We start from the raw sequence: 26523 nt of genomic DNA, 5'->3' as shown, positions 1-26523 counted from the left end.
CTTCTGGATGCAAGCAATCCTGCCTCAGCCTCCCAAAGCACTGGGATTACAGGTGTGAGCCACCATGTCCAGCCTTAACTTATTTTTGAAACTTCAAATAACAACCAAGAAAATGGCATAAGATTTTTATGTTTTTCAAAAATGGGGCATCCTAGTTTCAAAAAGGCAAAGACATACTGCTTTAGGGTCAAATTTTTAAAAAATGTGCTACATAACAATTCAACCTAGTGTCCAAGCCAGCTAGAGAATTTAAAGGACTTATTTATAGTCAGTTAAATCTGTGAGGAAATAGGCAGGAATGGCCTTAAAACCAGAACAGGAAGAAACAACCGAATAAAATTTAGTGTTGGGTTTTATGGAACTCAGAATTACAAATCACCCAAGTTCTAAACATGTGGAGTTATGTGTGGTGTTAGAAATTTCTTCCTGGAAATCCAGTGACCCTTCTGAATGTCTTTTTTTTTTTTTTTTTTTTTTTTTTTTCAAGATGGAGTTTTGCTCTTGTTGCCCAAGCTGGAGAGCAATGGCGCAATCTTGGCTCACACAACTTCTGCCTTCTGGGTTCAAGCAGTTCTCCTGCCTCAGCCCCCCAAGTAGCTGGGACTACAGGCACCACCACACCCGGCTAATTTTTGTACTTTTAGTAGAGACGGGGTTTCTCCATGTTGATCAGCCTCGTCTCGAACTCCCGCCCTCAGGTGATCTGCCTGACTCGGCTTCCCAAAGTGTTGGGATTACGGGCATGAGCCACCATGCCCAGCTCAATGTCTTTATAAGAAAATCAGCTTTTTGCCCCACCTCCCCAACCCCACCCGTAGAATTTCTTACTCTGTACAACACAGAACTTCTCCTATTCTCAGAATACTTTGTATAGAGAAATCTCTTTCTGCGGTGTTAGCTAACATTTATCTGAAGAAGCCATAGGAAAGTTGAAAGGGTTGCTGGTTGGTTTTGTTTTCTAGGTTTATTTTTGCACAATTTTCCTTGCACAGCTACGATCTTATCTGTGGGAAGAGGAAGAGACAGCATTTGCAGGGCTATTTGCTTCCTGTGCTCTCAGAAAAGAGTGGGGCAGAAAGAACCCAAAATAATCCACCATCACAGGTTGGCTTTTCTCATTTTATTCATGAACTATTTGAATTTAAACCACACAGGTCAAAATGACCAAAGAGTTGTTTTTTGTTTTTGTTTTTGTTTTTTTTTTTGTAGAGATTGTTCTTTTTAGGTTCAAGATACACAGGAATAGCAATTTGTACTGATGTTGCTACTGGTTTAAAGAAAGATCTCAGTTACCATCATCTGAATCGGTAAAATTAACGTTTCACACATAATAAGTTGCCAGAGGAACACTCAAACAGCAAAAAGGAACCTCAGCTTCTTTCAAACAAACAAACAAAAAAAGAAAATGTTTTGGCCCTGTTTCATCAACCCCTTACACAAATACATACGTCTACAATTTACAATAGTGTCTAGTAATTCTTAGAATTCCATTAACATTACATATCAGACAATATAGTCTCTCTTTTACGGAAAATTAAACAGTACCATTATTTGGCAACAGAAGTATATTACAATCAACAGCACATCCATCGAGGGGTGGGCCCGGTCCTACCCCTAGGCAGGGCTGCGAGGGGAGCAACATGCCACCAGAAGCACAAAGAGCTCACGTTCTGATGGATTACATTCTTTTCCAAACAGGCAAACGCTGCTGGGAGGGCTTGCCAGCACTCCAGGGAAGGGAGGGTCCCATGTTCTAGCTTTTTTTGTCCCCAGACTTGTTTGAAACAACCAGGGCTCAAGGGCCAGTTGACTGGCTGACTTGTTCCCACTCACAGCCGTCTTGCCACCCCAGCCATAGGGCATCATTCTAAGGAAGGAGAGTCAGGGCGTACTTGGGGTGGGTGGACCAGAGCCCCTCTGCTGGCATGCCTTAGGTGGCCTTTCAAGGCTGCGCCTGAACAAAGACATCTCTAAACAGCTCCATCTTTAGGAATAAAGCCAGTTATGGGCCACATGGACAGTGCCTCTAAGCAATCTGCAGATTATTCATACATCTCAGTAGACTCCAGGAAGCTTCCAGAAATCACAGCTTCTCACATTCCTGAAGTCAGGAGCTTTACACAGGCCTCAAAAAAGAGGCTTCAGTTACTGGTTGACAGCATTAAGATGCATGCAGCCTGTTAAAGAAATGTTGAAAACCTAACACATTCTTCAGATGTCCTTTCAGACCACAGGCCCTCAACTTTCCAACAACGGTGATCACCCCCAAAAGCAATGTGCTCAGATCACTGAAACCAGCTCTTTTTATCACTGCAGAATTCCAGGACACAAGGGGAAGCTGGACTCCTGAGGTTGCTCCCTCCTGAAATCACTTCTGAATGCCTCTCTCAGGGGTTTAGACATTAAGTTTCATGGAATCCTCCTTGGGTGGCCTACAGGGACACTTATGGTGGCCAAATACAGAAAGTCTGTGCTCCAGACACAGCCTGGACTCCTGATCCTTTTCTGGGAAGAGAGAGGGGAGGAAAGCATCCTCACGCTGGGGTCTCCAAGGGAACATGGGCATCCAGAAGCCTGCCCTAGAACAGCTTAACCCAGAAACCTAAACCATCCATCCACCCACCTGGCTGTGCAACAGTTGGAGATGGTGAGGATGCATCAGGAAATTTCATGGAATACACAAATGCTAATTAGGGATAAACTGACTCAATCCAGATAGAGAAGTAGAAAGGGTGACCTGGAAGTCAGAGAGTAGCCTCTCTAGTGGGATAGCTGGGTTGGCCCCAAATCCCTAACGAATCCGCTGGAACCCAAGGCAGCCTGTGTGGCATGTGGATCTGATAGAAAACAGGCTCCCGACCCTCTCATCCTTCTGACCCAGTGCCCTCTCCGATATGTGATCTGTATAAATCCATTTTTAATGCAACACCAAGGCCTCCTGCAAGGACATGGTTACAGAATACTTTTCATTTGATCACACCACCACCCATTACACTGAAATTTATCATATTTCCTGCAGGAAAATGAAATGACTCCTTTGAATTTCTAACATATACAACTTGGATTTTTTTTATATATATATAAGAAATTTAGTTGAGTTGAACCCAACTAATCTAATTAAGCATTTTCTACTCTTGGAATAGGTTTTTAATTTTTTTCTATAGTTTTATCCACTTAAATTAGATTCCTAAAATACTCTCATATACATACAGAAAAATAATCTCTCAATGACAAATCACATTTTACAATAACAAGTTAAATATTTTTGACTATAGAATCTGTGTTAGTTTATGCAACATTTAACAGCATAGCCTCTTACATACCATATATACATTTAGTCATGGCCATTCCATAAACATACAGCGGAGATTTCATAATGAACATGAAATGAATACCCTTTTTCCCTTTATGTAGTGGGAGTTCGCATTTTTCTTAGCTGGAAACAGCACAAAATGTAGAAAACCGGAAACTATGAGCTGTTTATCATCCACAGGACGATTCTGTTGCACTTTCTCGTCTGTACACATGTATTTACACATAAGTTCACCACCTATACATGTGAGGGTACAAAGCTGATGGAACTAAGGCAATACAACATGGGGGGGCAGGGGCCAACTGCCCTATCTATGCAGGTGGCCAAGGGATAAGAAGGGGCCGTGGAGGGCACAAACTCCGGCTTGCGGGGCTACAGCAGACAAGATCTGAGGTTGATTTCACAGTTCAAAGATACTTGGGCCATTGGCCAGGTATGCTTTAAATGTAGGTCTACAATTAGGTAGCATTAACATAGATCTTGCTAAAATATCTACTTTCCGTCACAGTGAATGTTTAGCAGATGACACTTTAAGGATGTTGATTTATAAAATGTACTTCAAACGTTCATTCATTAAAACTAATGCTGACACGCTATTAATGAAATGCCCTGGAGAACACTCTCAGAGCTTCCCGTAGTCCGGAAGATTGCATGACACATGAAAACAAAGCTATAATGTGTTATGTCATTCAAGGTGACTCAATCACATCCAGGTGAGATGAGTTTGCAATTTCTGTTTGACCTTCTGTCAACGTTTTTACTTAACAAATATAATCCCCTACAGAATCAGGAAGCATAAGATTATTGCTCAATGTGTATGGAGATGGAGACCGATTTGCAAAAAAGGAAGTGGAACTGCAAAAGTTTTGGGGCATCCAGCCCAGGGCAAGTAAAAGCTCGTGAAAGAAAGCAACAACAGGAATCCCAGCTCCTTGGTCAACTGCCTCCCAGGCCACAGTCTCCTAGAACTTGAGGCTGCTTACACAGAGGGTTCTTTTCTCTCCTACCTTCCTCTACTTAAAAGCCATGCATGGGATCCTAAGGGGAGAGTCTGGCTGGGAAGTCGCTGCTTCTCCAAAGCAGGTCCCTCCCAGACACCTGCAGACCAGCTGGGCAGGGAGGTGCTGGCTCCGAAAACTCCCCTTCTCTCCAGCAGGTGAAGGCTGAAGGAGCAAGCTCCAGGGACACTGAGCACTTCTATGACCCTCCCTGCTTCTCTTTGAAGGCAGAAGGTTGGAAAAGGCTTGCAGTCCTCCCAGAAAAAGGGAGAAAGGCTCCCTGTGGATGACCAAGGCCCAGAGGAAGGGTTTGATTTCCAAGCACTGAGTTCAATGGTAAAGGCTCACAGCTGCTTGATACCCTGTGGCACACCCTGAACTGGGAGCCCAGAGCAGCTTTACCAGTGCCTTTACCACCACCAGCAACCCCCTCTCCAGCCTTGAGGGGCAGCTGTGAACTAGGGGCTCGGTTCTGCACCCTCTAGCTAGTCCAGGCCATTTGTGCTTTTAGGAAATAAATGCAGACATTTAGAAAAGTATATCCACCCAGCTCGCCACAGCCTGCGGGGAGATCTTTCAAAGTAAGAAGACCTAAGACAGAGCCCATCTGTTTTGGGAACCAGCCGAGAACAGCATGGTCAGGGCTGGCCTCATTGGTGTGCGGCCTGGCAGCCACACGGGGCCATGCACTCAGAAGGGACCTGAGCTTGGCTTAAGGCTCTCCTGTCACTGTCTAGAAATACTGCACCACCTGAACAAGGGGCCTCGAATTTTCTTTTGCACTCTATCCACAAACCACACGACTAGTCCTAAGCAGGACAGGACAGTGGAGCAAAGCATTTTCTGTTTCCCTGTCCAAGCCACAGAGCCATGCATCCCCTCAAGTGTGTGTATGCACGCACGTACTCACACACACACACGCACACACACATGCACGCACACACACACATGCACACACAAATACACACGCATGCACACATGCAAACACATGCACACACAAACACACACCATGCATGTACACACATACACAAACGCACAAACGGACACACAAACGCACACACGCAAACACACATACACGCACAATCACACGCATACACACACAAGCACACTACACACACACACGTGCAAACATGCACACACATGCACAAACACACACATGGACACACAAACACATGCACAAATGTGCACACAAACACCCAACATGCACACGTGCACAAACACACACAAACACGCACACACATGCACGCACACAAACACGCGCGCACACACCACGCACTGAGTGGCTGCATCTCACCAACAAAAATTCCCTTCCATCTAAATTCCAGGGGTCAAAGTCTGCAAGTAGAGACTAATCCAGTCCAAGTAGAGCGCACCAGAACTCTAGAACCCTTGTCGGGGAGCGGGGCCTCCTCCATCCAGTTCACCTGCCTTGCAGCCCACCCAGCCGACAGACACCGAAGCAGATGCAGAAAGCCTGGGAAGGCTGAGGGCCTCCGTGCAGCCCCCGCCCCAGCGGCAGGGAAGAGCAAGGTCTCATTGGAAACCCCTGGCGCGGCAGACTTGAACCCCAGGCCCGCCGCGAGCTTCCTTCCCACCCAGCGTTTGGTCTCTGCCAGGCCCGCAGTCCTAGCTCTGAGTCGGTTTTCCTGTCTTCCCCTACACCCCACATCACCTTCTGTGATCTACAAGAGCATCCCCCAGCAGCTGCGGTAGGTGGAGATGGCACCTTGAAATCCGCCAGTGAAAACAGCGAGTTTCCTCCTCCTCCAGGAGGACCCTCCACCCCGGTGGTGACAGTGCACAGGGCGTCAGCCGCTGCTCCTCACCCAGCGCTGCAAAGCCACCACCCTTTCTTTGGTTCCTGTCTGCCCGAGGCCCCCATTCTGTTTAGATAAAGGAACGGCAGGAAATAAGAGATTTGAGTGAAAAAAAAAGAGAAATGCAAAGGCGAAGAGAAACAGAGTCACAAAGGAATGTTACTCTTTCAAAAGACAAAAGTACAAAACCAGAGCTTCTGGAAGAAGAAAATATGCATTCTTACCACTGCCTCAAAAGAAACCTTAGTTTCTGGTTAATCCTCGGGAGATATCAGAGAAACGCTGATTGTTTTTTTCAAGACTGACAAAATAAGTCCCCTTTTGAACACAGCCTTATTTGGTGGGCTTTGAACACTAAAATATTCATACTAGGCAGATGATACTAACAATATAGGCTGGCATAGAAAATAGAACAGAATCCTATTAAAACACAACTCACAAAACACCCCTGACATCCAGTAGGGGAAATTGACCCTGAAATATGGCAAGCACACATAGTGTCAAAAACATTATTACGTGGTTGTAATCTGGTTCCCCCAGGGCTAGGGTAAAGAGGGTTCCTTTGAATGGAGGAACTGACTGAGGCTGCACGGAACTGAAGAAGTTACTGGGAGGTCGATATGAACTATTTAAAATAAGTGTTGGGTGTTATTTTAATGACTTCAAGTTAGTTTGCCATTCAGAGCAATGGCAAAAACCACAATTACTTTTGCACCAACCTAATGCGATGAAGCTTGGAATGCCACCAAGGCAGGCCCATCCGAGCTGGCTCTCAGCTTCTTGGAGGGTGTCCTGGACCAGGATGGGGACTCCCTAAATGAACAGTACATTAACTATTAAGATGTTTCTGAGAGCTCACACAGAGGTGGATTGTCTAGTGTGCTGGTGTCTGGGTTTTAATGCTCCCAAGACAGACAGCTTTTAGATGTTTTCTTTCATGTGGACTAAGCTCCCATGCCTATCAGGAACTGTTTTTTTTCTCTGGCTGCTACTGATATAAAGTTATGTACCTTAGTGGATATTGATGACCTGCAGACATATCCTGGATCTGATACCGTGCAGGGTGAGGAAACAGGAGTTCTAGAACTTTTCTTTGCTCTAGCTCAAATAAACAACTGCTTTCCAAGTACCAAGAAGCAGGATCCTTACTCAGAAAGAGGAAGCTGTAGGGTGTCATTAAGTCAACCAGCCAATAACTTCCTCCGAGTCAGAAGAGGTCTGCATTAGTTCTTTTTTTTTTTTTTTCTTTTTGAGAGGGAGTCTCTGTCACTCAGGTTGGAGTGCAGTGGCACAATCTCAGCTCACTGCAACCTCTGCCTCTTGGGTTCAAGCAGTTCTCCTGCATCAGCCGCCCGAGTAGCTGGGATTGCAGGTGCCTGTCGCCATGCCCAGCTAATTTTTTATTTTTAATAGAGATGGTGTTTTGCCATGTTGGCCAGACTGGTCTCGAACTCCTGACCTCAGTTAATCTTCCTGCCTTGGCCTTCCAAAGTGTTGGGATTACAGGCGTGAGCCTCCGTGCCTGGCCGGTCTGCATTATTTCTTTGAAGAACACCGTACAAAGCAATGGTTATTGATCACGACCATTCAAAATAGAATAAAAATATCCAAGGGCTCGAGGGAAATATTCCCTCTAGAAGGCGGGCCCTGGGCTACTGCACAGAAAGTACAAGCCACTGTAACAAGGCGAGCAGGGACCAAGCCATGTCTTTTTCGGAGACCAGGCTGGCAGGCACGTGGAAGTGGCAGGGGTGCAAACTGCAAATGGGCCTAAGGCTGCTTCTCCTGGAATGGGCTGACCTGTGGGTCCCCTAGAAGGAGGAAGTTGCAGGGAATACATTCCTTGGCCCCAGGATGGCTCTAATCAGACTCCTCTTAAGCTTGTAACATCACTGGGCAGAAGAGCTGGAGGGAGCTGCCCCATGAGTGGCAGCTGTGGTTTCTTTGCACCCTCAGTCTTCCTGCTACTTTACAGTATCACCTCCTGAGTGCAGCCTGATGGACAAGGAAAGCCCACCTTCCTCTAGAAGGGGCTCAGGCAGGTAGGCAATTACACTGCAGTTGGGAAAAAAAGAAAGAAAAGAAAATGGCCCTATTTTATCAAGCATTGAATGTCCCTAAAAGGAACGGAGGGTCTGTGTGCAGGAGGCTGCTAGGTCCGTTTTGGTTCCCATGTGGCAATCCCTGACCCTACCTCACTAGTGCAGGTTAGGGCTGTTCTAGGAAAGTACCTGCCACTTATGTTTAATACAAGCCTGTTGCTGTCCCTGAGATCTGCCCAGAACATAGGCTGGCCTACCAATCCTCATCTGAGCTCAGCCTCCCCAGAAATGGATTCATCTTCTGTGTCATTTGAATGAATGAACCAGAAACCAAGAGAAACACAAGCATTTGGTCTCACTGGGCCACTCCAGGGAAAAAGAGGCAATGAACATCCTAACTAGACAGTAAGCAGCCCCTGGGCCATTCCTGGAAGTAAGGGGAATCTCCAGCAGGCATTTCAGCCCCGTAGGGTGCAAAGAGAAGGAGGTGTTAGTTTTCCCTGATGCCTCTTCTGGTGGCTCAGACTACACTATCTGAGGGCTCGTCATGCCACTGGTTTCTAGGGCTACCAGTTATGCTTCTGCCTGGTGTGAGCTTAAGCCCTTATATCTAAAAGCAAAACAAAGCCATCCAGGTGCATTTGCTTTCATCTCACCTTCCAGCATAGGATGCTCTAAACTTGTAAACAAGCTACCTGGACCAAGCAGACCCATTGCTAATTGCACACTCACCTCAAGCCCAAAAGGACGCTGTTATATCCAAAGTACACCAGATGTTCATGTAAAAATGCTAGTGTCTCCTATAAAGCACATCACTAACCTTGAAAAGGAGTGGAGAGTTTAGAAATCAAATCAAATCTAATCTAATCATATTTTATGTTTCCAATTGAAATTCTTAAAGTTTTTACACATACAAAACACAATTTCTTCTTATCAATCAAAAAGGCCCAATCAACTAGAAAAAAACAACTTGTAGGAGATAGAGAAGTCTTTTTCTGCCTATACAAAGTACTGGCCTTTTCTAAAATATACTCCAGGAGCCCCCCCTTTCCAGTAAAGCCAGAAGTGCCTCGTACATTTCTCCCTTTATCTTCAGCCCCATCAGATTCTAGAACATCCTCGTTCTGTGTGGTCAGTGGCTTTACACTTGTCCTAGCCAGTTGCTGGGGAGACAGCTGGCCTGCTCAGCCTTGGAAGGCAGCCCTGCTATTGTCCTTCCCTGCTGCTGCCAGTGCCTGATCCCTCTGCCACCCAGAATACACCCCCGGAGGACAAGGTCACCGAGATAAGACTTAATGTGGGTGGTCAGTTTACTCATTTTCTGATGGGATTTTTTTTCCCCCCAGTTAAATTCAGGTCTACTCTAGGTGAAATCAGTTACTTTCATACACTTAGGTCATACTTTAGGTTGTTTAAAGAATAAAGAAGAAAAAAATGCCTTCTTTTACACCAATGTTCTTTGGGCGCAGAGCTTTTTCCTCTGCTGTCAGAGGACAGGGACATATTATCCAAACAAACAAAGAAATCTGGCTCTAGTTTCTCAAGCACTCCTGGTGACCTGCACCTAGAAAGGTCCCTCTTTCCACATGAGGCCATGTGGAATGGATCTGAATGAACCACATCTTCAGGCTGTAATGGTCACAGCAAACCTGGTTCCAGGAGATGATGCTGTCCCTCTACCTGCCAGGATGATGCCAGCAGCCAGAGAGGCCCTGCCCCAGAGGGACCAGGATATGGACTCTCCCTTCTGGAAAGCTGCTGAAGAAGGCATAGCCCAAAAGGTCCCGGGGTAGTTCAGTTCTCAGGGATGACTGAGGGTCACTGCGTAACCCTATGACCAGGACAGCCCCTGCATGGGCTGAAGGAGATCAGCGTGTCAGGAGGAGCTAGCAGTGTGGCTCACAGCAGAGGGGCACTTGCAGGAGTGTCTAAAAGGCTGGGATCAGGATGCCAGGATGCAGTGGCCTAGAGAACTCCTATATCTAGAAAACAGAGCTAGGAGACAGACTCCTTGTTGGCAAGGGGCATTTAATTTCTAGGAAATATAGCCCGGATGATCAAGAAGGTAGAGGTGAAGGAACAGTGAGACCCGAGGGTTTGAGACTCCATGCATCGCCCATGTTCCTCAAACCCCTTGACACAGCACACGAATCACAGCTGGATGCGAGGGCCAGCCAGACTCATCCATAAGTACGGCTGGTCACATTACAAAGTACACCAGTAAATACAAGGACACGGATCCAGAACTTGCCACAAGGCAGGAGCATCTCAAGAATGCTCAACAGAGTCACTTGAGGAAAAAAGAGTCACATATTGCTTTCTCATGCTACATTAATTCCAATAATAGGGTACTAGGAGTGGGTGACCTGGGACCTAAAAGGACTGTTTGTCATTGTGCATACCACACACTACCTACATGAACAATGAGGACCAACACTAACACACAAAGTCAGCGAAGAAAAGACTGGACAGAAAACAAGAAGAGACTGGAATGGTGACCCACACTACCCCATTTACACATTCAATACTTTTTTTTCTATCATGGTAACATGTCTTTCATAAATACACTGAACAAACTATTGGTTATGAAGATAGGAAAGCATGAGTTGCATGTCTGTTTATAGATTTAAAAGTTTCTTAACAACATCAAAAAATATAAACAAAGTATCTTAACCATGTTTTCTACTGTGAAATGGTAAACAAATGCATGCCGGAAGTTTAATTTGGTCTCTAACGTGTTCAGTTGAAAGTTTCTAACTAAAGGGTATATCTGCTTGTTTCAAAAAATATGTATGTCTGTTGTTCTTGATACAAAATTCTACACTATCTTCAATAAATAAATAATAAAGTATTTCTTTAAAGTATGAAATGTAAACTTTGTTGTCCTTTCCAACACACACTTTTTAAAAACTGCTTGAAATATGACCGGGCTGTCATGGGAAACTATAACACTACACATTCAGTTCCCAGCAGAGGGGGTACTCTGCCACGAAGCTGATGTTATCACTTGGAAAGCACTTTTACAACCCTAATTAAAGTCTAAGGACGGACAATCAAAGAGAACACCATCTACTGCAGGAAAGCTAGACTCCAGTACCTACAGAACATGCAAAGAACATTTCATGACCACAACAAACTAGGATTATGAGAACATGAACATGCAAACATAATACGGCCCCCACTTTTCATTAGCAAATCAAGTCACTATCTAACTAACCAGACTATCTCCTGGCATTTAAGGGAAAAAAAAAAAAAAATTAAAGAACTCAAACCAAACAGCTTAGCACGTGGTCGTACACTCCTGCCTCTCGCAACAAGCGCATTGCTGCAGGGCTGGGGTGGATGGGGTGGAGGGTGGGAAAGTGGCTTAGGTCTTCGTCCCAGAACGTGTGGGGCTTGCATGCTCCTAGGCTCTTTCCCCCACCACATAATGGATTGCCTTCATTTTCTTCCCAAACCTCTAGCTTGACATTTTCCCTTTTCACGCCTTGGGGATCTAGGACATGGCTTCTGGGGAACGTACCAAAGACAGCTGTTGAAATTTCCCACAACAGTCAGGATTCAGCACATTCAAGCACAGAACAGGTCACCAGCAACTACTGCTGCATGAAATATCACAGGGGCTCTGAGCCATAAGAGGTTTTTTCCAACATGGCTGCCGACTGAGACCGTTGTCAAGTTGCCTTTCCGGTGACCTGCAGTGACCTGATCCAGCGCAGGGTGACTTTCTAGATAATGACTTTCTGTGACCATATTCCAAGCATGCTGGCGATCAGAACTGAATCCACACAACAATACACTGGTGTGTTTTCACTGACATATATTAATACAAGGTCTAGAGGGGAAGGAAGGGCTATAATGGCACACATGCTGGAAACTTCCATAGACCAGCTCTTCAAAGAGCTAAGCCAGGGCCTGATCAGACCGTCTCACTGAGTGATCAGCTCCAGGCAGCATTTCCCAGTGGGAGAGATGGGATTCTGAAGCAATGACAGGACCGTCATCAGTTTGTAAACGCACACCAAGGACTGGACATTGCAGGCCAAGAAGTCTACTTGGGGACTGGTGGATGTAAGAAATAGGAGGGTTACGTGAGTTCTCTAAAAATATAGACATTGCATTTATAAATCTATTTTATAGTAACCAGACCCATCCCTCAAGCCCGGGAAGGGGCTAGACTCCCAACTGCACTCTGTTGAGGCCTATGGGATTTCAGCGACCCTAGAAGCCGTAATGAGACCTGTAGTGAGGACAAAGGAAAACACAGCTGAGTTTCATAAAACAGGAAATTGTTTTGGGGCAGGGAGGATTGTCCAGAATTATTCCTAGGAGCTTTGAGGGTCCTGTCTTTGCCGTCCCATATCCCTGTGACTGAACACCAAACAGTGGTTTCTCAGAAAAGGAACACTATTTTCAGACAGCATGTACTGCCGTGGGCTGGGACCCTGCTGAGCACATAGAGCCTGCTGCCTACGGTTCATCAAACAACTGCAGGTCCAAGCGGACCACAATCTCTCCAGTGGGGACTTCGTGCAGCAGAAGACACTTGGTAACAGGACCCTTGGAGCCCTGGTCTTTCTTGATGTCCGCCACGCGGATCTCCGTCCGGCCCAAAAAATCTGAAAAGAGAACAAACAGACCCTGCTAAGAGGGACCGTTCCCTCCCTTCGAGGCATATGTCTGGCACATTGGGACCTCCTGATGAACTGTTACAATCTCCCCTCTTCTCTGGGCTCTGATGTAAACCAACACTAGGATTTCCAACTCACTCCCCAGCGGAGTGGGTTGACTTAAAGCCTCTGTTATTAAATCTATACCAAATAAATAGGAAGAGGGTGAACTACTCAGCATCGTGTAGCTGAGATCTCTCTTTGTGAGTGGCTCACAACCCCACTCATTCACTGGAAATTTGTGTCCGAGCGCATGTATTCCTCCATCGTGCAGCTGGGGTCTGTGAGGCAGACCCCAGCAACAGGGTCCTGCTTTGTCGCCGAGGCTGGAGTGTAGTGGCACCATCATGGCTCACTGCAGCCTCAATCTCCCAGGCTTAGGCGATCCTCCTGCCTCAGCCTCCCAAGTAGCTGGAACTACAAGTACATGCCACCATGCCTGGCTACGTTTTGTATTTTTTGTAGAGACAAGGTCCCATTATGTTGCCCAGGCTTGTCTTAGACTATTGGGCTCAAGAGATCCTCCTGCCTCAGCCTCCCAAAGTGTTGGGATTCCAGGCCTGCACCACCACGCCCAGTGGTGATTTTTATTGGGTTGAGGGAGAGACAGGTAGTTTCTTGGAATCACTGGGCCAAGACTATTCCTCTCCCGGCCCAAGCAGAAAGAGAAGGCTGGTTGAAGAAATGATTCATCCAACATGACTGCATCCGTTTGCCTACTTAATAACTGCCACAGAAATGCTAGGCAAAGGGACCTGGCCGATTCTGAGGCTCCTGCTGTGGGCTAACATTCTTGTTCCATTATCCAGTTTCAAACATTGCCAGCACAGCTTTTTTGCCAAGGACTGAAGAACTATACTGAGGCTCTTAAATACACCCGTCTCCACAGTCACTTGCTTTAGAAAGCAGAAGATGGTAGTGTTTGCCCAGGGCAGCTGGTACAATTCTAGACCAAGCATGCTCTGTCCACATGGGATGAGACACCTCCAGAAGACATCTCCAGGGGAGACGGGGCCTCCTCTTGTGCCAGCCAGCTTCATCTCTTGGGAGGGAAACCCCAGGAATCCTGGCACCAAGTCCCCAGGTAAGAAAACTGAGCCCACGCAAACTAGCACCAGGGAAGACGGAATCACCGCGGGGCCGCGCCGCACTCACCGCCTGGTGGTCACCGCGGGGCCGCGCCGCACTCACCGCCTGGTGATCACCGCGGGGCCGCGCCGCACTCACCGTCTGGTGATCACCGCGGGGCCGCGCCGCACTCACCGTCTGGTGAGAACTGGTCCCTCTCAAACACAGTGATGCAGAGGACTTCCTGCTCCAGGTCTCGGATGAAAAACTGGCAGTTGGAGTTCCACTTGGGGTTCAGAGTGTCCTGGATTGTCTTAGTGATGTGGCATTGGGAACCCATGGTCACCTCGCAGTACGGGTTGCTCTTCCCTGGACGGAACAAAAGCCTTTACCAGATGGAAATTACACCTCATTTTGATCCCCACTCTTTTTTTTTCTTTTCTTTTCTTTTCTTTTCTTTTCTTTTCTTTTCTTTTCTTTTCTTTTCTTTAGATGGAGTCTTGATCTGTCGCCCAGGCTGGAGTGCAGTGGTACTATCTCAGCTCACCACAACCTCCACCTCCTGGGCTCAAGTGATTCTCCTGCCTCAGCCTCCTGAATAGCTAGCATTATAGGTGCCTGCCACCACGCCTGGCTAAGTTGTTTGTTTTTTATTTTTAGTAGAGATGGAGTTTTGCCATGTTGGCCAGGCTGGTCTTGCACTCCTGACCTCAGGTGATCCACCTGCCTTGGCCTTCCAAAGTGCTGGGATTACAGGTGTAAGCCATCACGCCCAGCCAACACCCCTCTTAATAACTACCACGCTTAGTAAGTGGCAGTTATTTCACCTGGATTTCAGTGGAGAATCCAGGTGAAAACCCCCAGAAGTTAGGTTCATCCTTAAACTAAGAACAAATAATTACTTGAGTGGGCTTTGAAATTAGGCCCTTCCTGTCGCCTCACTTTGGCCTTATTCTGTGTCACAGCCACTGTGAATGCCACTCAGATCCCTCGGAGAAGCAGAATGGTAGGAAGGATTTTAAAAAACACAAAACCTCTAGGTCTTTAACAAGTGCTAGTTAAACCAATTCTGGAAGGAGATCGGGGAGTATGGAAATAGCACATTTGATTTGAAGCCGGGTGGGGGTGTGGGGAATGTAGATCCAGCTTCCAAACCCAAAGCAGGAGCCCGGACCACCCCAGAGCCTTACCATGTGATCGACAGGGTTTCAACTCAATGCCTTCAACCACGTTCACCATCAACCTTCCAATGCCTGTTGCCCTCTGGGAACGAACTATGACGCAGGAAAAACACAAAACGCTTCATTTGAGCATGCAATGCCTTTCCCATCTCTGTGAGCCTCACAATTCATGTCACATACCTCTCCCTACTCAAAAGTAATTCTCCCCTCCTCTCCTTAAACTCTGGCTTCCTTGCTCCTGGCATCTGCCCTCCAGCCCCCATCCGCATCTCACCCCAAGCTCGCTCTCATCCCATCTCACGGCCCTCCTCCGGGTCCAGGGGAATCTTCTATTCTGAGGATTGTCAGCCCAGCCAAATGGCCCTCCCTCCTGCCCAGCTGTGCAGGACACCCCACAGGGCCATGCATTACCCAGGTACGCTTTCTCCCGCTTCTTTTTCTCAGTCTCTATGTAGAGTTCAGAAGCAGCTTTGATTTTCTGCACCCAGGCAGTCCTTGGACAGAAAAAAACAGAAAGTTGCCAAACTGAAACTCAGGAAAAGGGCTTCAGGTCTGTTCGAACACAGTTGCCAGGACTCTGTTTTCTTTGTTCATTTGATTTTAACAACAAAGCCTTGGGAAAGAGAATCTGACTTTATGTCACGTGATGCTAATACTTACTCCTGGCATCAATAGTAAAGGCATGAGGGCCATTTCCATGGATGACCTCAAGACCTGAATTCATGTTCCCAGGGAAGAAAATATGTGATAGATGCTGTCTTGGAGGCCACATCAGGACGCAATTCCTCTTCCTTCCTTACTGAAGGCCAGCACGTATTTACCTAACCCAAGCCAGAAGGACCTTGCTTATGAAATCACCCAAAGAAAGAACAAAAGCCACTTCCCAGACTGGGAACCACTTCACATGAAAGAGCAGAATGCCCCGGAGGGAGGCATTTGTGGCTGCTGTTTTCTCCTTCATTTTTTCTGAGGACCATATGCACAAAAGCTTTAGCCAATTTTCTTGCTTGGTGCAAATGTTCTTTGGAATGATGCTGGCCTTGTGTCAAGTTCACCCTTCAAAAAATGATCTGTTTCATCTGGCTCCAGGGCAGAGTCTTGAAGACAGATTGTAGCAAAATACCCACAGCCCTAGGTTCCAGAATCCCCATGTAAGTGAGCCAAGGTGAGGAAGGGTTTGGGTTTGGGTGGTCCTATTAACTCCGAAATTGCTTTCCTATTGGTTTCTGCCACCTGGGAAGCCAGGGGAAACTTGAGATGCTCCCTTTACCTCAAAGAATGCTAAATGTTTCAAGAAGAAAAAACAAACTGCTATGTGCAGTGGCTCATGCCTGTAATCCCATCATTTTGGCATTTTGGGAGGCCAAGGCATGTGGATCCCTTGAGCCCAGGAGTTTAAGACCAGCCTAGGCAACATGGCGAGACCCCAGCTCCACACACACACACACAAAAAAAAATACAAAAAATTAGGCAGGACATGCCTGTAGTCCCAGCTACCTGGGAGGCTAGGGCGGACGGATTACCTGAGCCCAGGAGGTCGAGGCTGCAGTGCACTGTGACTGTACCACTGCACTCCAGCCTGGGTGACAGAGTCAGACCCTGTCTTAAAAAATAAAAATAAAAACAAAACTCAAACAAAATTAGTTTCAATCCGTTACTTTGCAAAGTGCATGCCATGTGTCAGATTTTTGAGAGGCTGTAGAAAAAAGTAATAGCCCCATACCCACTGCCAGCCAGAGGTGATGGTGTTGCCTCTTGGGAAACATTTGCACCTGCTGATTAATCACATGCCCCTTGTGTCTCCCAGAGCCAGGGGGCCCTGGGGCCCAGTGCTGGGGAGGTGCAGGTCTTACCTTTCATTTATGCTTTCTGCCCGGAGGGTATAGACTCGGTCAATGTGGGAAATGTGGAAGATGGGCTCGTCTCCAGAAGGATCCGTGGGTAATTTTACTAGAACCTCATTTAGGAAAATAGGCTGGAAAGTAACACACAGGCATTACAAAGCGAGGCTGGGAGTCTGTGTGCTCTGGTAAACCATGAGTATGTGAGCACGCTTATGCGAACGTATTCTAGTAAACAAGACTGCAAGTCAGCCTGTGTGTGCATGCTCGTGCGTGTGTTTCAGTAACCTAGACTGAGCATGTGTGCGTGTTTGTGGGTGTGTTCCAGTAAACCAGACTAAGTGGGTGTGTGTTTTCCAGTAAAGAATCCCAGAGGCCAGGCGCGGGGGCTCACACCTGTTATCCCAGCACTTTGGAAGGCTGAGGTGAGCAGATCACGAGGTCAGGAGTTCAAGACCAGCCTGGCCAACATGGTGAAACCCCATCTCTACTAAAAATACAAAAAAATTAGCCAGGCAAGTTGGTGCGAACATGTAATTCCAGCTACTTAGGAGGCCGAGGCAGGAGAATCGCTTGAACCTGGGAGGTAGAGGTTGCAGTGAGCCGAGATCATGCCTGGTGACAGAGCAAGATTTCGTCTCAAAAAAAAAAAATGATTTTGTATTAATATCAACTTTTATATATTACAAATTATAAGTATGGGTCCCCCCCCATTTTGCAGGTATTTTTTAAGTCCTTCGGAATAAGATCTAACTGGTGTCTGCTTTTCCCAGAGTGTCCTAAACAGCAGTCTTCATCCACTTTACATCAAGCAATTCCCTCCAAAGATTTTCACATGAAGTTACTAGTAACTAAATACATAGCTCTTTTCTCCCCCAAAATAAAGCTAACTGCTGCTTCTGAGAAAATTGTTCTATAAAAACAATGCAGACAAATTTAGAAAAACAATGTCCCATGACACGAAGACACACAAACACAGACATACACGGATGAGCAGACCGTATACACAGCTGAGGGACAGTCTTCATTCAGCAGCTGTTTAGAGAGGCTTTGCTGGAAAGGGGAGGGCTCGGATGTTTCAGGCTACCTAGAGAAGTCTGGTGGGGGACTGAGGCCTATTTGGAGGCAACAGCGGGCCCTGGGTGCTGTTTTGTACCTTTTCTCCCGAACTTTTTCACACCTGCCTCATCTGTACCCAAGACTTCCCTCCTATAGGCTAAGGCATGCCTTTGTCACGTCCCAGGGGACCACAACAGCCATTTGGCAGCCAATGTATGTTCCACCGATAGCACTGAGTGTGGGAGAAACCGCGGCGGGAGATGGATTGTCCCCCACTCCGGGTACCCTAAAACGCAGCTCAGCTCCTGGCCACCTCCTCCACGCCACAGCCCCTGGCCCTGCTAAAACTCTAGCTCCTTTTTGGAAACTTCTTCCTCCCCAAACACGTCCGCTCCGATAATGCGATCTAGAATCCAACTTACTGTTTTGTACATTTTATACTGCAGGTTTGATTTGGGGCTGAAGACTTTGTCGGTGCCAGATGACCCCAAGGGCTTCGTGATCTGAGTCAGCAGGAGGAAGTCGTTGAAAAGGAAACCATACAGCTCCTTGTTGCTCTTGGCCTTGTAGAGCTTCCCACTGTGCAGAAATTTGCGTGGCCCCAAGCAATTGGTCACAGAATTGAACACAAGTTGCTGAGAAAGGAAAACAATACCCAAAGTATAACGTTTTTGTTTCTCCGAATCTGAGAGCACAGGCTCTGTCGGCATCAGAGGCCAGGTCCCACCACACTCGGATCTTAGGCAAAAGTCAAGGATGGCTTTGAAGAGTTTGGAGCCAAGAAATCAAAGTCAGACCAAGGCACTGTTCAGGGATTTCCAAGTATCAGGAAGAGTCTCAATGATCATTTCTGAGGCTTTTCCTCTAGGCGCATGCTAGTGTCTTATGGGGCAATTGGTGTTTTTCTCCTTTTCTGAGACAGGGTCTTGCTATGTTGCCCAGGCTGGAGTGCAGTGGTGTGATTATAGTTCAGGCAGCCTTGACCTCCCAGGCTCAAGCAATTCTCCCATCTCAGCTCCCCAACCCATGCCTGGCTAATTAAAAAAAATTTGGGGGGTCTCACTGTCCAAACTTGTCTTGAACTCCTGGCCTCAAGTGATCCTTCTACCTCAGGCTCTCAAAATACTGGGATCATAGGTGTGAGCCACTGAGCCTGGCTGCTTCTCTTTTTTATCTCCTGGGGAAATGAGGGAGCAGAAAGAAAAGTGCCCAGCTGGCTCCCACCTTAGGGAACTCCCTGCTCTATGCAGCGTCCGTGCAGGAAGCAGGTCCAAGGAGAAGATTCCACACAGGTTCAGACAGTCCTCTGCACTTCTGGAAAGTAGCAGCCCTCCCCCTCCAATTTCATGGACAAATGCTACCTTCCAAGGCCTAACTGCAGTCCAGGCCTCTGGCACATGTATGACTGCAGGTATCAGTGGCGTTTAGCAACCTCTCAGTGCCAAACAGAACAGGCACTATACTGTGCAAACGAAATGTCACTCGACTCACCTGCTTAGCAAATAGGAAGGGAGCAGCTCCCTCCCTCCACTTGCTAACCCTCGGAGACACTGCAGGCACTGAAGTGCGGCTCTAACATCTCTCTGGGGTCTGTGACCTCACCCCGGTAGGTTCTGAAGGGGCAGGGGCACTGAGGTAGAGACAAACCCACACAGGCCCCCTGCTTTTTTTGAGATGATAGAGTCTTACTCTGTCACCCAGGTTGGAGTGCAATGGCGCGATCTCGGCTCACTGCAACCGCTGTCTCCTGGGTTCAAGTGGTTCTCCTGTCTCAGCCTCCAGAGTAGCTGGGATGACAGGTGCTAGCAACTGCATTGGCATTTCTGCCTGGCAGTGCAGGGACTGCTTGGGTCCCTTGTCTTCAGGATCAAGTCAATGTTCCTTTGCATGATCCACAGGCCTCCGCGGCCCCATGGCCCATCATTCCTCTATATTCCTCCCCTGTGCCCTGCTCAGAATCTCAGAATAGTCCTCCACTCCTAATGCCCTGCCCCAATCCTTTTTTTTTTTTTTTTTTAAGACAGGGTCTTGCCCTGTTGCCCAGGTCTGAGTGCAGTGGTGCAATCATGGTTCACTGCAGCCTCAAACTCCTGGGCTCAAGCAATCCTTCTGCCTCAGCCTCCCAAGTGGCTGAGACTACAGGTGCATGCCACCACACCTGGTTAACTTTCTAAACATTTTTTTGAAGAGACAAGGTCTCACTATGTTGCCCAGGCTGGTCTTGAACTTCTGGCTTCAAGGAATCCTCCCACCTTGGCCTCTCAAAGTGCTGGGATTACAGGCCTGAGCCATAGTGCCTGGCCTGTCTCCGAGGCTTCCTCCCCCAACTCCCAGTCAGCCATCACCTCCAAGGCCCCCAAGAGTCCCCCATGTAACTGTCCCTTGCTCCCATTACATGTCCCCACAGCAATTGGCACCCAGCTCTGCCTCCTCACCCCTCACATCTTGTTGTAAATGTTGGTTTAGCCCCAGCTTCCTCCTGGACCATAAGCTCCTTGAGAGTGGGGGTCACATCTTATTTGTTTTTATGTCCTAGGGTTCAGTACTGAGCCATGGCACATGGGTGGACACTCACTAAGTGCTTATTGAATGAATAAGCCTCCCTGTCCACCTTCAGTTGGTGTGGGATGAGCAAAAGTGTGGAAACAGCCCGGTGGAAACCGAAGGGACAGCTATGGGCTCGCGTTTTGGGATCTTGTGTTGCTTTGCAATCGATGGGTTAGCTCATTTATTCACTCACCTTTTGACCTTGGTGTAGTGAAGGAAAACATGTTTTGAAAATGTGTGGTTTATCAGGCAGCAGTCACACAAGTTTACAACCACAATTCACACAAGGGGTGTGATGCCCAAACCCCTCTAAACTTAGTTTTGGATGATCACAATGACAATCCCCCCAGAAGGAAGACAATTTCAGACAATAAAGATGCCCGAAGGTAGGCCAGGTGCGGTGGCTCACACCTGTATTCCCAGCACTTTGGGAGGCCGAGGTGAGTGGATCTTCTGAGGTCAGTAGTTCAAGACCAGCCTGGCCAACAGGGTGAACCCCCATCTCTACTATAAATACAAAAATTAGCCAGGAATGGTGGTGCACACCTGTAATCCCAGCTACTCAGGAGCTGAGGCAGAATTGCTTGAACCCAGGAGGCGGAGGTTGCAGGGAGCCAAGACTGCGCACTGCACTCTAGCCTGGGCGACAGAGAAAAAAAAAAAGATGCCCACAGATAAAGTTCAAGGAACATTTAGTTCACAATAAAAAATTATAATACATATGAGAAACAAGGTAAGTTTAGCAAGAGCTGGCAGAAACAACAGATAAAACAATAAGATCCATAACTTCAGGCTATGGGTTATATATCCTATATCTATATCTGTTTGTTTGTTCTTTTAAGACAAAGTCTACTCTGTTGCCCAGGCTAGAGTGCAGTAGCATGATCATAGCTCACTGCAGCCTTGAACTCCTGGGCTCAAACAATCCTCCCACCTCAAGTATCAACCACCACACCCAACCAATTTTTTTTTGTATAGACAGGGTCTCACTCTGTTGCCCAGGGTGGTTTTGAACTCAAACTATCCTCCTGCCTCCACTTCCCAAAGCACTGGGATTACAGGAGAGAGCCACTGAACCCGGTCAGGAATATCTATGTTTAAAATGTGTTAAGAAATAAAAAGGCCAGGCGTGGTGGCTCACGCCTATAATCCCAGCACTTTGGGAGGCCAAGGCAGGTGGATCACAAAGTCAAGAGATCGAGACCATCCTGGTCAACATGGTGAAACCCTGTCTCTACTAAAAAATACAAAAATTAGCTGGGCATAGTGACGCACACCTGTAGTCCCAGCTACTTGGGAGGCCGAGGCAGGAGAATTGCTTAAACCCAGGAGGCAGAGGTTGCAGTGAGCCAAGATTGTGCCACTGCACTCCAGCCTGGCACCTGGCGACAAAGCAAGACTCTGTCTCAAAAATAAAAATAAAAATAAATAAGAAGCATTAATATTTGAGCAAAAAAACAAGATACAAGAAAGAAACCAGCATAGCTGGGTGTGGTGGCATGCACCTGTGGTCCCAGCTACTTGGGATGCTGAACTGGAAGGATCACTTGAGCCCAGGAGGTCCAGGCTTCAGTGATTGTGCCACTGCACTCCAGCAGCCTGGGTGACAGAGCAAGACCCTCCTGTCTCAAAAAGAAGGAAGAAGGGAAGGAAGGAAGGAAGGAAGGAAGGGAGGGAGGGAGGGAGGAAGGGAAAAAAGGAAGGATACCAGAAGACAGAGAAAATAAATAGAACTTCTGACAATGGGAAATGATATCGTTTAAATTAAAAAACAGAAAGAAAGAAGGAAAGAAAGAAAGGAGGAAGGAAAAGAAAGGAAGGAAGAAGGTAGGGAAGGAAGGAAGGAAGGAAGGAAGGAAGGAAGGAAGGAAGGAAGGGAGGGAGGGAGGGAGGGAGGGAGGGAACCAGCAGGCAGGAGAAAATAAATAGAACTTCTGGCAATGGGAAGTGATATAAGTTAAATTAAAAACTCAGTGGATGGCCAGGAGAGGTGGCTCATGCTTGTAATCCTGGCACTCTGGGAGGCCAAGGTGGGCGGATCACCTGAGACCAGGAGTTTGAGACCAGACTGAACAACATGGTGAAACCCCATCTCTACTAAAAATATAAAAATTATTCAGGCATGGTGGCGTGTGCCTGTAATCCCAGCTACTCAGGAGGCTGAGGCAGGAGAATCACTTGAATCCAGGAGGTGGAGGTTGCAATGAGCCAAGATCGCGCCACTGCACTCCAGCCTGGGTGACAGAGTGAGACTCCTCAAATAAATAATAAATAAATAAATAAATAAAAACTCAGTGGATAAATGAAACAGATGAGAAGCAGCTAGATGGAAGTGAGAGTGCTATCGGCTAGGGAGGAGAAGGTTTCATGCTTTTCCTTGTCCTCCTCTAGGCTGGTGGCCGAGGCTCAGCCGGGGGAGGCCGGGGTCCGGCCTGAGGGCAGCTACCTCAGACAGGCCTTCACACTGCACGTGGGCCTGGATCCACTCCAGCCGGTCGGAGTTCTCCTTCTCCCGCACCCCTTCGTTCACCTGGGAGCAGAGCTCTTCCGCCTTCTCCAGGGCGTGCTTCAAGTGGCTGTGGTCCGGGTGGTTTTCAGAGGTGTTCTCCAGGATCTACACGAGAAAACAAAAGCAACCACCTTCTTTCAGGCAACGTGGGTGCGCTTGTGATCTGGAGTCCTGCAGGACCAGGCCCAGTGGGGCAGGGCACCGTCCTTTCATGAATGGCGCCCACTTGAGCACCCACATGGCAATCACGTGGCAGACGACAGCCACTCCTTTTTGGCTCCAGTGGGTGGCCCTGCGGAGCAGTGAATGGTCCCACCCCTGAGGCCTCAGCTCAGCCGCACACCCTGAATGTCCAGGGCAAGCTGTGTGATCTGTCCTGCAAAATGCTAACATCATAGGGCGGATCTTGGGCCACAAACGCAGACTCACAGAATCACAGCGTGTACCTATAACCATGGAGCCAGGGGGACCCTTAGAATTTCTCTCTGAAAACATTCACTGTTTCACAGAGGAATAAACTAGTTCCCGAGACCAGGAGCAGAGCCCAGGCATCCTAGCCCCAGTTCCGCAGTGCTTTCCCACCTGTCCACTCACCTGGGGGAATTTAAAATACAATTCTGGCATTTGATGTGCAGAGTGTTCCATCAACCCACTGATGAGGGTCAAAGAGCCAACAGGTGCCCTTGGGGGGCAGGGCAGGGACAGCGCAGTCTCTGCTTAGCATGCAGCCTGGTGCATAGGCGGAGTGGTGGCTGCAGCAAGGGTGAGGGCACCCGCACAGTGAATGGCTCTTTTCTCAGCCCACGCACCTCTGGAACCACATGCAGACGGGTGCATCAGAGCAAGAGTGTGGTTTTCTAAGCAGACCATTCAAGGTGGGGGTTAAGAGTGCCAGCTCTGGAGCTGGACCTCCTGAATTTAAACCCCTGCCCCACCATAGACCAGCCATGATTTGGGCTGGTCACATAAATGTTCTTTGTTTTTGTTGTTGTTTTTGTTTTTTTGAGATGGAGTTTTGATCTCCTTGCCCAGGCTGGAGTGCTGTGGTACAGTCCCAGCTCACTGCAACCTCTACCTGCTGGGTTCAAGCAATTCTCCTGCCTCAGCCTCCCGAATCGCGGGGATTACAGGCACTCACCACCATGCCCAGCTAATTTTTGTATTTTTAGCAGAGACAGTTTTCACCATGTTGACCAGGCTGGTCTCAAACTCCTGACCTCAGGTGATCCACCTGTCTCGGCCTCCCAAAGTGCTGGAATTACAGGTGTGAGCCACTGCACCCGGTCATAAATCTTCTTTTTCGTCTTGCTCTGTCACCCAGGCAGAAGTACAGTGGCACAATCTTGGCTCACTGCAATCTCTGCCTCCCAGGTTCAAGCAATCCTCCTGCCACAGCTTTCTGAGTAGCTGGGACGTCTCTACTAAAAATACAAAAATTAGCCACCACGTCTGGCAGCTAACTTTAGTAGAAATGGGGATTTTGCCATGTTGACCAGGCTGATCTCAAACTCCTGGCCTCAAGTGATGTGCCCACCTCAGCCTCCCAAAGTGCTGGGATTATAGGCATGAGCCACCACGCCTGGACCAATTAAATGTTCTGAGGCTCAGGTTCCTCCCATGAGAATTGGGGAGGTTAATAGCCTCCTTTATAAGGTTGTGTGGAGGACTGAGTAACTTGATACACATGGACCTCTTGGCAAAGCACCTGGCCCTTAGAAAGTGCTTAATGAGCAGAAGTGATTACCATCAGATCCGAAAAGGACTTGAAAACAGTCACCACCCTGTGCTGGAGAATGAAGAAAGATCTTAAGCCACCTTTGAAATATACCAGGAGAAGGCTGAGGACATATTTGCCCAGGCCTTGTCCACATAAAAATAATGTAAATGGCCCAGACGCTGAATAATATCTCATCCCAAAGTCATACCGTGCTTTAAAGTCCTAAGTAGGTGCTCAAATGGAGAAAAACACGAACTGTTTTCTATGTTCTGTGTGTCCACAAATCAATTCCAAGCAACAACCCCAATCTCCGGGCCAATCCTGACTATACCTTAGAATCCATTTGGAAAATCTGAAGCCTCATCCATGACTAAATTGAAATCCCTGGGGGTGAAACTCAGGCTTAGGGATTTTCTAGAGCTTTCCAGATGTTCTAATATGCAGCCAAGTCTGAGAATCACTACTGTAGGCTAGGAACCCACCCAGCTGACTTGAGTAAATTCATTTGTTTTAGTTTCAAAATCCAAACGGGCGTTATCAATTTTTCTAATTATAAAATATTAGACAATGCACAAAATTTAGAAAATTCAAAAAGTTATGAAGAACCTAAAAATCACTCATAATCTCCCCATCTGAAGAGAACCTCTGTCTAGGTGTTAATTAATATACTCTGCCTAGATACATACATACATACACAATTTTTTAAAAATAAAAATTGCTTTGGGAGGCTGAGGTGGGTGGATCACCTGAGGTCAGGAGTTTGAGATCAACCTGGCCAACATGGTGAAACTCCAGCTCTACTAAAAATACACAATTTAGTCAAGCAGGGTGGCACACACCCTTAGTCTCAGCCACTCAGGAGGCTGAGACAGGATAATCTCTTAAATCCAGAAGGTAGACGTTGCAGTGAGCCAAGATCGTGTCACTGCACTTCAGACTGGGTAGAGTGAGACACTCTCTCAAAAAAATGAAAAAATAAAAAGTGGACCATACTACTATTTTGTACACCGTACTATTTTACACACTGCTTTAGAGTACAAAGTTCCAAATCCATTTCATACATACTATCATTTTTTAGGGTTTTATAATATATCATTATTGGGGCAGACCCCAGTAATGGGCACCTCATTGGACACAATGCATTTAAATAATTCCCTTACCATAAAACTTTATGTTGTTTCCAACTTTTCAATATTTCTTAAATTAATTCCTTAGAATAAATTCCTAGAGATGGAATTGCTGAGCCAAAGAGAAATTATAGTTGGATCCATACATTGCCTTCCAAAAAAAGGCTGTATCAATTTAACTTCCATCCAAATCCTTGCCAACCCTGGGGAACTACAATCTTTTCAACATATGCCCATCTGGCAAGATTCATCAAAGTATCAATATATGCCCATTTGGCAAATCAAAGTATTTTCTTCTTTTGTTATATATTTTCGTTTATTGCTTGTGAGTTTGAACTTTTTATACATTTAGTATATAAGTGTTCTCAGTGATAAAGCTAACATTTATATACTGCCTAGTATAAGCCACTTTGCCTATGTCGACTCAGCTAATTCTCACATCACTGTGCAGTAGGTACTACCAGCATCCCTATTTTACAGACTGGAAACTGAGGCCCAGAGAGGTCATGGAACTTATCACACACAGCGGTAAGTACCAAGATTCAAATCCAGCCAGCCCAGCTCCAGGCTACGTGCACTTCACTGCTATTATATACACTGCCTCTCAGCAATGTCTATATTCTTTTTTTTTTTT

At 47.0% G+C, this 26523-nt stretch overlaps 1 protein-coding gene across 4 annotated transcripts in view; it reads right to left on the bottom strand.

Annotated features, from left to right (window-relative positions):
• Positions 1 to 1105: 1105 nt before the first annotated feature.
• The window catches only part of ITSN1 (intersectin 1), a 243004-nt gene continuing 217586 nt past the window's right edge, over positions 1106 to 26523 (bottom strand). For 2 of the 4 annotated variants that reach the window (XM_017526161.2, XM_017526162.2), the window contains 7 exons: positions 22983 to 23150; positions 18412 to 18624; positions 16943 to 17064; positions 15501 to 15583; positions 15099 to 15182; positions 14104 to 14277; positions 1106 to 12789 (listed from right to left, as the gene is read on the bottom strand). In XM_017526161.2, coding sequence (XP_017381650.1) covers positions 12641 to 12789; positions 14104 to 14277; positions 15099 to 15182; positions 15501 to 15583; positions 16943 to 17064; positions 18412 to 18624; positions 22983 to 23150 — 993 coding nt within the window. In that variant the 3' untranslated portion in view covers positions 1106 to 12640. The remainder of the gene's footprint in view (positions 12790 to 14103; positions 14278 to 15098; positions 15183 to 15500; positions 15584 to 16942; positions 17065 to 18411; positions 18625 to 22982; positions 23151 to 26523) is intronic. The other 2 variants (XM_017526163.2, XM_017526164.2) reach the window with 1 other exon arrangement.

The sequence above is a fragment of the Cebus imitator genome, unplaced genomic scaffold, assembly GCF_001604975.1.
Source record: "Cebus imitator isolate Cc_AM_T3 unplaced genomic scaffold, Cebus_imitator-1.0 Scaffold41, whole genome shotgun sequence".
NCBI classification, from domain to species: domain Eukaryota; kingdom Metazoa; phylum Chordata; class Mammalia; order Primates; family Cebidae; genus Cebus; species Cebus imitator.
Note: the sequence above shows the minus strand (reverse complement) of the source record. Positions and strands in the feature narration are given on the sequence as shown.